Source organism: Colletotrichum karsti (genome assembly GCF_011947395.1).
Source record: "Colletotrichum karsti strain CkLH20 chromosome Unknown Scaffold2, whole genome shotgun sequence".
In the NCBI taxonomy this organism is placed as follows: Eukaryota; Fungi; Ascomycota; class Sordariomycetes; order Glomerellales; family Glomerellaceae; genus Colletotrichum; species Colletotrichum karsti.
The window spans coordinates 1,821,100-1,834,355 of record NW_024065902.1 but is presented as its reverse complement, the minus strand read 5'-3'; the positions used below and the strand labels follow the sequence as shown (position 1 = coordinate 1,834,355).

Sequence of the window (13,256 nt, the reverse complement as noted above, 5' to 3'; positions counted from 1 at the left end):
ACCTCCGCCCGTCCAACTAACAGATTTAGCACCAGGGCGCGCGCGGTTTCCACCTTCTCCCTTTTCGAATGGGGATCGTATTGCTCAACTCTCGTTCCCATTCGCCAATGCCGTCTCGGCGTCTACGATGCCTTCGGATCCCCTGGCAGACTCTATCGGGCCACACCGCACCCGCGGGAGGGCGCAGCCCAGCGGGGCTCCAAGATTTCCACCTTGACGATGGATCTCGTTGGACTTTTCTCTCCTGGCGGAAGTGCCGCTGTGGAGGAGAGACTCTCGGCGTCTTGTGAGGGAGTTGTATATACATATCGTCGAATCTCTTCCTTTGGCTCGGATCTTGCTTCTTTCTCTCCTCAACGTCGCTCTCACGGATTTCCAAGAGTAGCCTCTTGTTCTTTCTCCAAATCTCTCTTTTCAATGTGTTAATCTAATTACAGACACTCACTCTTCCCTCGTTTTGCGTGTTAATCACAGCCACTCACTCACCAATACACTCTTATCGAGTACCACATTCTTTATTTACGAGCTTATTCAGCTCAAAATACAAACAACTTAGATCACCATGGTTCGTTCAACCACATACACGGCACTTGCTGCCGCCACTCTCTTTTCACAACTCTCCTCCGCCGCCATCACCGCTTGCCCTAACGAGGAGGTCGTCTGGATCACTCCCATCGGCGTCAAATACACCGTCTGCCCCGGCTCAGACTTCCAGTATGGCGGCAACAGTCTGCAACTGGTCAAGGACGTCAACACGACCAAGGAGTGCGTCCAGATCTGCGACACGGACGCTCGCTGCTACCGGGCCGTCTACGACAAGAAGGACAAACTCTGTCACGTCAAGGATAACAAGAACGAGATGAACTGGGCTACCGACGACCGATTCGACTCCATCCGCATGACCAACGACATGCCCGAGGGCACCTTCATCGCAACCTGCCCCTTCGACGAAGAGCCTTACAAGGTCCCCAACACCAACGCCGAGTACCGGGTCTGCCTCAACACCGACTACACTGGTAACAGCGCCAAGCAGGTCAAGGATGTCACCACGATCCAAGCCTGTGCCGAACTCTGCTCCAACACCCAGGGCTGCAACAAGTCCGTTTTCGACCACATCAACAACGTCTGCCACATCAAGGGCGCCGAGCCCGACAACTCGCTCTTCTGGGTCCAGAACAAGCAGTTCACAACCATTCACGTCCCTGACGCCTACCAGCCAGCCGTCGAGGGCAAGTGGGGAGACCTCATCCGTCTTCCCGTGATCCCCGTCGCGGCTTACATCGTCCCTGCGTACCCCCAGCCTGACAGACTGTTGTTCTTCTCCTCTTGGGGCAAGGATGCCTTTGGTGGTGCTTCCGGCAAGACTCAGTACGGCGACTACAACTTTGCCACCGGTGAGATCTCCAACCGCACCGTCACCAACACCCACCACGACATGTTCTGCCCGGGTCTGAGCCAGCTTGAGGATGGTCGCATCATCGTCCAGGGTGGTTCCGACGCCGAGGCCGTGAGCATCTACGACCCGGCCACCAACGAGTTCACCCGCGGCCCCGACATGAAGATTGCTCGTGGCTACCAGACCTCAGCCACCCTCTCCAACGGCAAGGTCTTCACCATCGGTGGTGCGTACTCCGGGCCCCGCGAGGGCAAGAACGGCGAGATCTATGACCCCGTCGCCAACGAGTGGACCCTGCTCAACGGCGCCGACGTCAAGCCCATCCTCACGACCGACCACGAGGGTATCTGGCGCGAGGACAACCACGCCTGGCTGTTCGGCTGGAAGAACGGCAGCGTCTTCCAGGCGGGCCCCGGAAAGGACCAGCACTGGTTCGGCACCGATGGTGAAGGTTCCATTATGAAGGCGGCCACCCGTGACGATGACGATGCCATGTGCGGTATCTGGGTCATGTACGATGCCATCGCCGGCAAGATCCTTTCCGCAGGCGGCAGCCCCGACTACACCAACAGCGACGCCAACAAGCACGCCCACATCACCACCATCGGCGACCCCAACACCCCTTCCGAGGTGGAGCGTGTCGCGGACATGAGCTTCCAGCGTGGCTTCGCCAACGCCGTCGTCCTCCCTGACGGCCAGGTCCTCGTGACCGGTGGCCAGCGCAAGTCTCTCGTCTTTACCAACACTGACGGTATCCTCATCCCCGAGCTGTTCAACCCTGAGACCAAGGAGTGGAAGCAGATGGCTCCCATGGCCGTTCCCCGCAACTACCACTCCGTCTCCATCCTCATGCCCGACGCTACCGTCTTCACTGGCGGCGGTGGTCTCTGCTACATCCAGACCATCGGCGCCTCCAGCGACAACTGTGACAAGACCGTCGACCACGCCGACGGAGAGATCTTCCAACCCCCTTACCTCTTCAACGCCGACGGCACTCTCGCCGCCCGTCCCGTCATCTCCGCCATTGGCACTGACGCCGTCAAGGCCGGCGGCACCATCACGTTCACGGTCGAGGGCCTCGAGGGCCAGGGCAAGGTCACTCTGATCCGCATCGGCACCGTCACCCACTCGGTCAACAGCGACCAGCGCCGCATCCCTCTCGACGACGTCCAGGTCAACGGCCAGGAGTACTCCGCCAAGCTGCCCGAGGACTACGGCATTCTCCTCCCCGGCTTCTACTACCTGTTCGTCTCGACTCCGGCGGGCACGCCCAGCATTGCCAAGACTGTGCACGTCGTCTTGTAAGCGTGTTATTTTCGGGATTCTTAGAAAGAAAATTGGATACGGGATAGACAAAAGCGTGATCTTCAGGACTAAAAAGCCTAATGTATAATTAAGAGATCGCAACCACATACCATAGCTTCTGTGACGACGTTAATGAAGAATGAACCTAAGTTTAGTACATTATTGTGCCTTGAGCTTTGGTGTGAGATATGGTGACATTGGGCCAAGCCGTTGCAATGGGGGCCATGCGGAAAGTAAATTCTGGGGTTGAGAGTCTAAGTTTAGGAGAGCAAAAGAGCCTCCAATGTATCTGTGAAAAGGGAATCGAGACCCCGGAAGCCGCAGTCCGGTGGGTTTGAAGTCGGTAAGTGACTGATGAGACTAAAGTAGACTCAACCTAGCACACCGACAGACTAGACCAGTGTCTGCTTGTATCTTGCAGAGAAGATGGCGACGTGGGGGTACTGAAAGGCGGCCACTAGCAGCTGTCTGTCTCAACCGGCCATCGCTGGTCGTAATGGTCAGCAAAGCTATGGGATGGATGCCGTGTCGGCTAGTCTTACGAGGAAAATGTACTCTGAATGGCGGCATGCTCACTTCTCACCGAGGTGCTGGATGTTGTTGTTAGGTTGACCGACCTGCTGGAGTCACTCATGAACGATGACGCCATGGTGCGTCCGTCGGACCCGCCTTTACAAAGCGAACGGTGGGGACCGACTCACCACGCGACCTTCCCCCTTAGCGGCGTCTCGCCGGAGATACAGCGCCTGTTTCAGCGGTCGACGGCGCCGTGCCACCTCCGCGTTCACAGACCTCAGGTCAGTCAGCGAACTCACCGAGGGTTTACTTGCAGAAACCTTCTCGTGGGATCATTCCATTCTACCCATTGGACAGATGCGCTGCTATATGGTGTTCTTCTCAGCACTACCGCTTTCTGCATCAGACACAATTGACCATAAGTTTTCAGCACAAACACCTCGGCATGCCGCACTGTCCGTCAGCTGAGAAGGACTCGGTGTAGGAGGACGTGGAAAACAGCATGATCCCATCCACTTCAGCCTCCCCGCGCTGACCACTAAATCCCATACCTCCGGCGCAGTCTCAAGAAGAAACAAGAAACGAACGACGGCGCAACTCCAATCTCCCCCCTTAATGTCTATCGTTCGTTCACTTTACGCAGTATCTATATTGTATTCTGTGCTCCTTTTGTCGAATCGGCCGTTCGCCCCGCAAAATAAAGCCCATATACGTCCACGGGTCTCTTAAACCCCCATCTCCCTAGCCTGTTCATCACCGATCCATCCCCCCCATGTTACCTACGTACCTTGGACGACACCGAGAAAAATAAAATAAAACAACAACACCAAAAAACAAACAACAACCCACACCCGTCCTTATTTACCCTACCGTCCCCATTCCGCTACTTTCTTTCACTTTTCTAGTCGGATTCAGCAGAACATTCCAAAGCCATACCCTCTCCCTCTCCCTCTCCCAAGCCGTCTTCTCGCTCCATCCCATCCGCCAGCTTCCGAAGGCCACGCGCCTCATCGGCCGATCACTGACCTCGTGGTTGCCTATACCAAACTTGGCGCGGCGTGACTATCTTTAGGTCCAGCCGATTCGGTACCTGAAGACGTGCTTCGAGTGCCTCCTGTGAAAAGCCGCCCTTTTCCCCCGTGTTACGACAGTAGAAGCCACAAGCGCGAATACCTTACCTATCTTGCCCTGCTGCGACCACCCGTATCGTAGGTATCGTATCGAGTGCCTCTCCAAAGTACATTACCTCGGACCACATTATCACCAAAACCACCCACCCACCAATCCAACCGCACGCAGACTAGCACCGCAGCCACACCCGCAACACCCATCTTCTCCAACGACCGACCCGCGAAACTCTTCAACAACATTCCCCCCGAATTATACGTCCCCCCCCCCCTTTTTTTTTCAGAAGCATCCCTCAGTCACCATCACAGACTGACCGAAAACCGATCCGATCCGATCCAAACCTCCAGCGCGCCCGCGCTCCTCCTCCCTCCCTCCCCGTCGTCGTCGTCGAAAACATGTCGTCCCTCGAGGCCAAGATCGTCGTCCTCGGCTCACAGAATGTCGGGAAAACGAGCCTCGTCATGCGCTATTGCAAAGGCTCTTTCAACCCGGCACAGACGACATCGACCGTCGGCGCGAGCTTCATGACCAAGCGCGTCGTCGACAGCGACACGGATACCGTCGTACGGTTACAGATCTGGGATACAGGTACGTCCTCTGCCTTTCTGCGATAAGCCAATCCTCTCATGCGATCCTACCGAACGGCGACTAACCTCCCTGGTAAACAGCCGGCCAGGAACGCTTCCGCTCCATCTCCCGCCTCTACTACCGCGGCGCCAACGCCTGCATCCTCTGCTACTCCATCACCGACGCCCAGTCCTTCACCGAGATGGGCATCTGGCTAACCGAGCTCCGACGCAACCTCCCCGGCGACGTCGTCCTCCACGTCGTCGGCACAAAGGCGGACATCGTCGCCCGCGACCCCTCCCGCCGCGAGGTCCCCTTCGAGCGCTGCATAGCATACGTCGCCGAGAACCTCGCCCCGGGCCTGGCCTCCACCCCGCCCCCGACAGCCACCCCCGGCGGCATGCCCTCCATGCTGTCCTCGTCCGACCCGCGGCAGTCCTCGTCGCAGGTGCAGAGCCAGTTCGGCGGCGGCGAGCCGCGGAGCCCGTCCTCGAAGCGCAGCTCCGGCTTCTGGGGCCAGGAGGTGGGCTGGGACGCCTGCCACGAGATTAGCGCCGAGAGCGGCGAGGGCGTCGAGGAGGTCTTCCGCGTCGTCACGCGCAAGCTGGTCGAGCAGAACCGCAAGATGCAGCAGGCGCTGCTCATGGCCACCGCCACCCCCGGCACCCCGGGCTACGAGACTGGCATGGACGGCGGGTACTTTGACGGCATGAACCCGCGCGGCAGCTTTCGCGTCGGCCGGGACCGGCGCAGCTGGCTCTTCTCGCCGGGCTTCTCGCCCGCCGTCACGGTCGAGCAGGCGGGGACCGAGCAGAATACCGACGAGGCCGCGGCCAAGGCGAGGAGGAAGTGCTGCTGAGCCGGTGCTCTGGAAACGGGTATTGGAGCGTAGGGCGGCGTGAGAACGGCGAGATATGAGATGACGAATTCCAGGAGACATTGGGGTTTTTGATACGACGAGACGGAACGAACCATGGGATACCCAACAACGACGATGACGACGCGCGCATTACTCTAGTTTTCGGCATCAGCGCATCAGAGACGCCCGTGACGGGCGACGCGAGCATTCGATCCGGACGTGCTGCACAACACCACGCAGCGAAACAGCATACGAACACGACCAACCAAACCACATCATTGGGAATAAGCATGGTGCGAGGCGTTTACGGCACGACTATCGGGAATTTTGGGATTGGATTTCATATGGACGGGATCACGGTACACGGAAAGGATTCTGGGCTTTTTTCTTCTTCTTGGGCTTGGTTTGTCTCTTTTTCCCATGAAGCAGTGATTCTCGTACTGCATGATGCGCATCGCCGGTTGCGTTTTTGGATCGGTTGTTACAGAGAGAGCGTCTCTCGCGAGAAGGCATTGTCTTGTCTTATTTGACTGGGAGGAATACTGTTGTTTTTGCCTTTTCCTTCATGGCCGGGGGGTTTCTTTTTCCATTCTTGTCTATATCTTTATGGCCGACACATTCAGGAGCGCGGGATTCATTCATCGGCGTCATAGCATCTGATAGCTCCATCTAATACCACCAAGTCATGAACCCATCATATCACCTACGCGTTCTCATGCTCTGGACGCACCACCACCGCCACCGCTCGTCTGCTGCGCCTGCGCCTGCGCCTTCTTGGACTTGTCCACGTCGTCGTCGACCACCGGCGCGGTGGGGATGTCGACCCCGGCGATCTTGTACTCGAGCCCGACGTAAGCGTCGCTCACGACGAGGACGTCGAGCTTCCTGCCCTGCGCGGCCTCGGGGATCTTGAAGTTAGCGCGGGCGGACGGCCTGGAGCCGACGGCGACGCTGCGCCCGGGGCCCTGGGACCAGCCGGCGCGCTTGACGGCGAGGACCTCGTCGCGGGCGGGGTCGGCGAGGACGACGAACCAGCCCTCGTTCTGGGGCTTGGGGAAGCGCGGGGCGTAGACGTGGGCGTCGCGCTCCGTGAGGGGGTTCAGGCGGCGGAGGTCGACGGCGAGGGACAGGGCGGTCGTCTCCGGGACGGCAACGGCCAGGTTGGGGAGCTGGGCGACGGCCTTTGCGAAGCGCGGCTGCTGGTGGGGCGGGACGGAGAGCTTCTTGGCGAGCTGGGTGACCTTTGCGGGGGAGCCGAGGGCGCTGATCTTGGCGAGGGAGAGGTTGGAGGTGTCGTTTTTGAGGGTGTCGACGCCGACGCCCGGGAGGATGGACGCCGGGTGGTCGTCGGGCCAGCGGGCGGACTTGATGCACTGCAGGAGCTTGATGAACTCGAGGCAGCTGGAGAGGTGGCCGAGTTCGGTCAGGACATCAATGGAGGCCTGGATGATACGGATGGCCTGGTCGAGCACGCTGGTCTGGTCGCCGACGTAATCGGTGATGGGGAGGGAGATGCGCGACATGTGCGCCTGGAGCAGGAGGAAGGCCTTGACGTGGGGGTCCCACATGGGGAGGCCGAAGGAGCTGCCGGGGAACAGGAGGTTGCGGGAGAGCTCGTCGTTGATGAGGTCCTCGTTGTGGCGGACGGGGAGCTCGTCGTACTCCGTGGCGCGGGACATCCAGGAGAGGACGTCGAGGAAGGAGGCCTGGGGCTTGGCGTGCTTGACGAGGTGGCGGATTGTGATGTGCGAGAGGTAGTAGTAACTCATGATCTTGCCGAAGGGTGTCGGGTCGACGTCGCCGTTGGGGAAGACCTCGACGCAGCTGGACTTTGCGAGCTCGTTCAGAGACTTATCGATCATGTCGATCATGAAGTCGTTGGCCATCGTCTGCGCCGCGATGCTGGTGTGCTCCTCGGCGGAGATCTCGAGGCCGTAGTAGGACGGGTTCTTGTGCAGGCGGCGGAAGAAGAAGGTCCACGTGAGGTAGTCCAGAGCGTCCTGCTTCGTCACGATGGTCTCGGCGGAGACTTCGGCGCACAAATGGTTGTCGAGGACGGTGTGCAGGGAGGATTCGACGGGGAAGCCGGTGTGGAGGAAGTGCTTGTAGAAGTCCTTCTTGGCGTCCTGAGTGAAGATGCGGGCGACACCGGAATTGTCAAACTGCGGACGGCCGGCTCGTCCCAGCATCTGCAGGACGTCGGTCAGGTCCATGTTCTTGTAGCCTTCGATCTTGGCGTCATAGAACTGCGTGCCTTTGACAACGACCAGGTGGGCGGGCAGGTTAACACCCCAGGCAAGGGTACTGGTGGCCACGAGGATCTGGATCTTGTTGTTGAGGAAGAGTTCCTCGGCAAGTTGGCGGTCAGACTCGACGAGACCGGCGTGGTGAAGACCAATGCCGAAGCTGATGGCTTCCTTCAGAGCATCATCCTTGACTCTAGCGAGGTTGAGCTGCAAGTCGTCTTCCTCCATGTGAAGAAATCGTCGAGGGTTGTCCTCCATGCCGCAGTAGTTGATGAGATCCTTCGCGGTCAGGCGAGTCTGTCTTCGGGATGGAACAAAGACGATGACGGGCTTGTCGGGGCTGTGTGTCTTCACGGCCAGGAATGTCGGGCGGTTCATTGACTGCATCAACGGGCAGAAACCTCGTGTTTCGGGGAAGCCATCGATGTAGAGCTCCAAAGGAACAGGGCGGACCGAGTGTCTGAAGTTGAACAGACCTTCCTTAACGCCAAGCCAGTTGCCCAGGTCTGTAGCGTTGGCGCAGGCTGTTGACATGCCAAGCAGGCGAACAGAGTTCTTGATGGATGCCGCGATGTAGTTCATACGAGAAACGATGATTTCCAGAATAGGACCACGGTCGCCAGCAAGCAAGTGAATCTCATCAATGATGACGAGGCTGACTTGCCGGACGTAGCCTCTTGTCTGCCAGCTACGAGAGATACCGTCCCACTTTTCAGGGGTAGTGATGATTACATCCGCGTCCTTGATCGTGCGGGTATCTGGAGTGTTATCACCAGTCAGCTCAACAAGCTTCAGACCAAGAGGTCGCGCGAGTCGTGCTCCCCAGTCCTTTACACGCTCGCGAACAAGAGCCTTCATGGGAGCGATGTAGACGACCTTGGACCCAGGGCGCTCCTTGAAAGCCCACCACATTGCCAACTCTGCAGCGACGGTCTTGCCACTACCCGTCGGCGAGCCAAGAAGGACGTTCGCAGGTGTGTGATAGAGCGTGTGGAAGATTTGCGTCTGCATAGGGTTGAAGAATTGAAATCGCTGAGCATAAATGTCTTCGAGAGCCGGGTTCTTGAGGGCGCTGATCGGCAGCGGCTGTAAGTTCAAAAGGTCGGTATACACGCTCTCGGTATCAGGTCGGATGAGATGCTGAAAGGACACCGGGTGGACCGTCTCGGCACCCAGCCATCGGTCAGAAACTGCTCGCACGTATATCTGGGTCGGCAGAGGATCTGAGAGGGGAATGGTGAAGTTGAGCTCGTGGTCGTCGTGGATCTTTCTTCTGTTGAGGATGAAGAATTCGTGGTGGTAGATCTCCGAAGTCTCCGAGTTCTCAACCCAGATGTAGTAAGACTCTGACGTCCCGTGAGTGTGGTCGTTCCACCTGAAGTCGGGGTAGATGAACAGCTTGATTCGAAGAACATCACGGTTGAGAGGGGCGATCTCGGCTTCGACGCTGACCGTCGGGAAGTTATTGAGAATGTAGGCGATCTTCTTACCGGCGCTCTGGTTGTGAACGAGAGCACCGATTTCCGCGGCATCCATGTCTCTCATGGCTTCCACGGAAAGATTGTCCTTGGCGTCGAGCTGGTTGAACACGGACTTGGGGAAGTCGAATTGGTGCAAAGGATGCTGGAACGGCCAAATGCGCTTCTCGATGGACTTGGCAAGGGTAAGGAGAACCAAACACTGATGTCCCCATCTCCTGTTCAGGGCAATCATGAACAGGGCTCTGCAGATACGACCGGCTTGCTGAGCAACATAGTTCAAATCGTTGCCAAGAGCGAAATCCTCTGGCTGAGCCCTAGAGATGTACGCCTGAAGCAGGATATTGGTTTTAGCCTGCGGCGTGTCAATGCCACCATCAACATCGCAGGGCACGACGTCGTGTCTAAGCCGCGACAGCTCCTTCTCTTCTGAATCTCTGGACTGGATGTTGTCGAACTCTCCACTCATACTGATCATCTTGAGGATATCGGCCTCGGTTGCTTGGGGACGCATCATGGTGTTGAAGATCTGAATACTGGTGTGCAGAATGTAATACTGGCTTGCAATGCGACCAATATCCTTGCTGCGAAGTTCCTCCGTCACCTCGTTGAATATGATCATCTGACACTGCTGGAGGGTTCTGGCTGCCTGGATGGCCAACTGGCGACGTCTTTGAACGAGAGAAGGGTCATCTCTGATCTCGGCCCATTCGATGCCGTAGCTCATTGGGTTCCGCTGCATGCGGACGAAAAGGTAGGAGTATCCGATCCACTGAACAGCTTCGGGAATGGACGTCACTGTCCCAAGCGCAATCTCAGCGTTGAGATTGTCGACAAGTTTGGTTGAGAATTTGGACTCGATCGGCTGTTGCTCCGTGACGGTAGTCAAGTAATGATGAAGCCTGTCCTGCGTAGTGCAGATCATACCAATACCCGTGTCTTCAAACTGAGGACGACCAGCACGACCGAAGATCTGGAGAACATCAAGAACACCTAGGTCAACAAACTTACCCTCTTGGGCGCTGTAAACCTGAGTGCCCTTGATGACGACTGCGGCAGCAGGCAAGTTCACACCCCATGCGAGAGTTGCCGTACAGCAGAGAACTTTCAAGACACCCTCCGCGAAAAGTCTTTCCATCAAGTTCCTGTCGGAGCGAGCCATACCGGCATGGTGGACTCCAAGGCCCTTAGGAATCAGCTCTCGAAGGTCTCGCGCCTTGGATTGCTTCATATCCCGCACCGCGTTTTCGTAGTTGGGATGGCCAGTGGGGTCCAAAAGGTCTACGCAGAAATCCTCGACAGCCTTCTCATGGAGCATCTTGGCCGTAAGAAGGGTGTCTCTGCGCGAGTGGACAAAGACCATGACTTGGTGGTCTCTCTGGAGCATGTCTCTGACCTTTTCGAAGGCGACTTGATCCAGGTTTTCCTTGGATTGCTTCGAACCAGCCTTGCCCTTGACCCCAATAAAGTGCTGTTCCAGTGGCACAGGGCGGAATGAGGCATCGAAGTAGAACAGGCCCTGGTATCGGTTGACCTTGAGGAAGTCGGCAACATCGATGTAGTTGGGAAGCGTGGCACTGAGGCCCACGATGCGAATCAGAGACTGTGTGCTCTCGACTTGACGTTCAGTTCTGGCAACGAGAGACTCCAAGACAGCACCACGTTCATCGTGGAGCATGTGAACCTCGTCAATGATCAGCAAGCGAACCTTTTGAACCAACTCGGTGTCGCCAGTGCCCTTTCTTGTCACAACGTCCCACTTCTCAGGGGTCGTGACGATGATTTGTGTCTGGACGATCTCGGCCTTGGTCAGATGCATATCTCCGGTGAATTCGCGGCACTTGATTCCGAGCCATGCCAGTCGCTTGCCAAGCTTCTCCGTGACTTCAGCCGCAAGGGCTTTCATCGGGGCGACGTAGACAATCTTGAAGTTTTGAGCATCAACTGCGAAATCCGTGGCAACGGTGTCCTCGATAGGGTTGGGAGTACAGTAATGTCCAATAGTTTGCAAGATAGTGAGCATGGCCGCGTCCGTTTTACCCTGCAAGATGTCAGTTTCTTCCCGGGTATCTTACAAGGCAGGCAACTTACGGCACCAGTTGGAGCACAAATGAGCATGTTCTCGTTCGTTCTGTAAGCTACCGGATGAACAAGACTCTGCATACGGTTGAGTGCCTTGTACCCCTGAAAAGTGCCGCGACAGAGGCCATCCATGTCGGATATCTTGACCAGTTTTTGACCGGGACCCAGAACGCCCTTCTTTCCTGCCGGAATGGCGTACTCTTCGTACTTGTCGAACTGAAGCCTCTCGCTGCCCTGAGGCAGAGCGTACTTCTTTCCGGAGTGACTGAGTGAGTTTCCAGCATTGTAAGCCTTGTAAACGTGGGGATATTGAATCTCCTTGGTCATGGCCGGGGCGAGAGCCGCATTTTTGTGTTCGTAATCCTTTCGTCTCAAGGCGTCTTCACGCTGAGATTTGGACAATAGTCGGCCTGAAGGCTCCTGTGCGCCCTGGGAAGACACAGCAGACACAATCTGATCGCGATGACCGAGCAGCTCAATAATGAAGTCGAAATCGTCAAAACCGATCAGGTCAGCCAGCTGAGACTGAAGCTCCTCATCACCCCGGCCCGAGGTAAGAATACTCAGGACCTGGCTTTGGAAAACGTCGTCGGCCAAACCGTTCTTTGCTGCAATGCCGGAGCATTTGCTCGCAAACCAGGCAGCACCATACGCGTCATCTCCGTTGAGGGCCTCCTGTCCGTCGAGCTGGTCGCTGCTGTAGTCATCATCATCGTCATCCTCGATGAAGTCCCAGACATCCTGTGCACCGCTGCCTGAAGAGTACCCCTCGTAATCGTCGTCAAAGTCAACATCGGACGGAGGAGCGGAGGGAAGCTTGAGGCCGGCAAGGGCCGTCTTCATGGCTTCAAATTGAGCCCGCCATTGGGCTTCTGCGCTGTCGAGATCTGCGGGCGCCATAGTGGTGGTAGGAAGCGGAGGATCAAAAATAGAGTACAGGTTTGTTCAAGTCAATGAATCCCTCGGGGGTCACTGGCGAACTGGGTGTGAAATACCTATCAATCCCACCAGCGATGCACTGAAGCCTCGAAGAGTCATTCACCGAACCGCCGCCGTGAAAAAGTGGGTTCAAATGAGCAGTGCAGTGCTGGCATGTGCCTTAGGTAACCTTAAGGTTCCGTTCCTCATCTTCTGCAGGTGATGTCGGTCAGCAAAGTGGCTAACATCAGCCTGAGGATGTGATCCAATCCAATGACGTCGGGTCCTTTTCATGGGCGGGGGTTCTCGCTCCCCCGCCAGGCACTTCAGACTTGCTCCGTACATCACAGCATACCTAATTAAGACAAGAATGAAAGTACGGAAACGGACGCGAGCTTAGGTGATATGGACATCGGGCAGCCCACCATCCGGAGCGCTTGACCGCCACGCTGCTGAGGGCGGAGAAGGACCCCGAGCCTCCGGTGCCGCTACAGACGGGACCATGGAGGGCAGCCGCTATGCGCATTGCAGTGTGCATCGCCCAGCCTTTGTGATGCTGGGTGAGGTAAGGTCCAGTACCTTATGCCGCAAGTCTAGGCACCGCCCCCCCCTGTAGCGAACTCAAAGAAGTGCACTTTAGCTCCCTCCCGCCCTCCTAATTATTCTGCAGCCTGGAGGGGCTGCCCACTGATCCAAGCCAAGTTCTCCTACCTTAGTGGGTGGGCATGTGATGTATCGCTGCCGTCTCGCAGCCAATCCCA

General features: G+C 57.0%; 3 protein-coding genes across 3 annotated transcripts; 2 read left to right on the top strand and 1 right to left on the bottom strand.

Moving 5' to 3' along the window:
- Positions 1-562: 562 nt before the first annotated feature.
- On the top strand, positions 563-2,701 carry CkaCkLH20_01060 (kelch domain-containing protein; the record flags this gene model as incomplete). The annotated part of the gene is made up of 1 exon (XM_038883780.1): positions 563-2,701. The coding sequence occupies one exon, from the start codon at positions 563-565 to the stop codon at positions 2,699-2,701; it is 2,139 nt and encodes a 712-aa protein (XP_038751375.1).
- Positions 2,702-4,740: 2,039 nt separating this feature from the next.
- On the top strand, positions 4,741-5,771 carry CkaCkLH20_01059 (uncharacterized protein; the record flags this gene model as incomplete). Its single annotated transcript, XM_038883779.1, has 2 exons — positions 4,741-4,933; positions 5,014-5,771. The coding sequence occupies 2 exons, from the start codon at positions 4,741-4,743 to the stop codon at positions 5,769-5,771; spliced, it is 951 nt and encodes a 316-aa protein (XP_038751374.1).
- A 713-nt stretch (positions 5,772-6,484) lies between these two features.
- CkaCkLH20_01058 (uncharacterized protein) lies at positions 6,485-12,477 on the bottom strand (the record flags this gene model as incomplete). The annotated part of the gene is made up of 2 exons (XM_038883778.1): positions 6,485-11,536; positions 11,587-12,477. 2 exons carry the CDS (start codon positions 12,475-12,477, stop codon positions 6,485-6,487), a joined length of 5,943 nt encoding a protein of 1,980 aa, XP_038751373.1.
- Between the last annotated feature and the right edge of the window lie 779 nt (positions 12,478-13,256).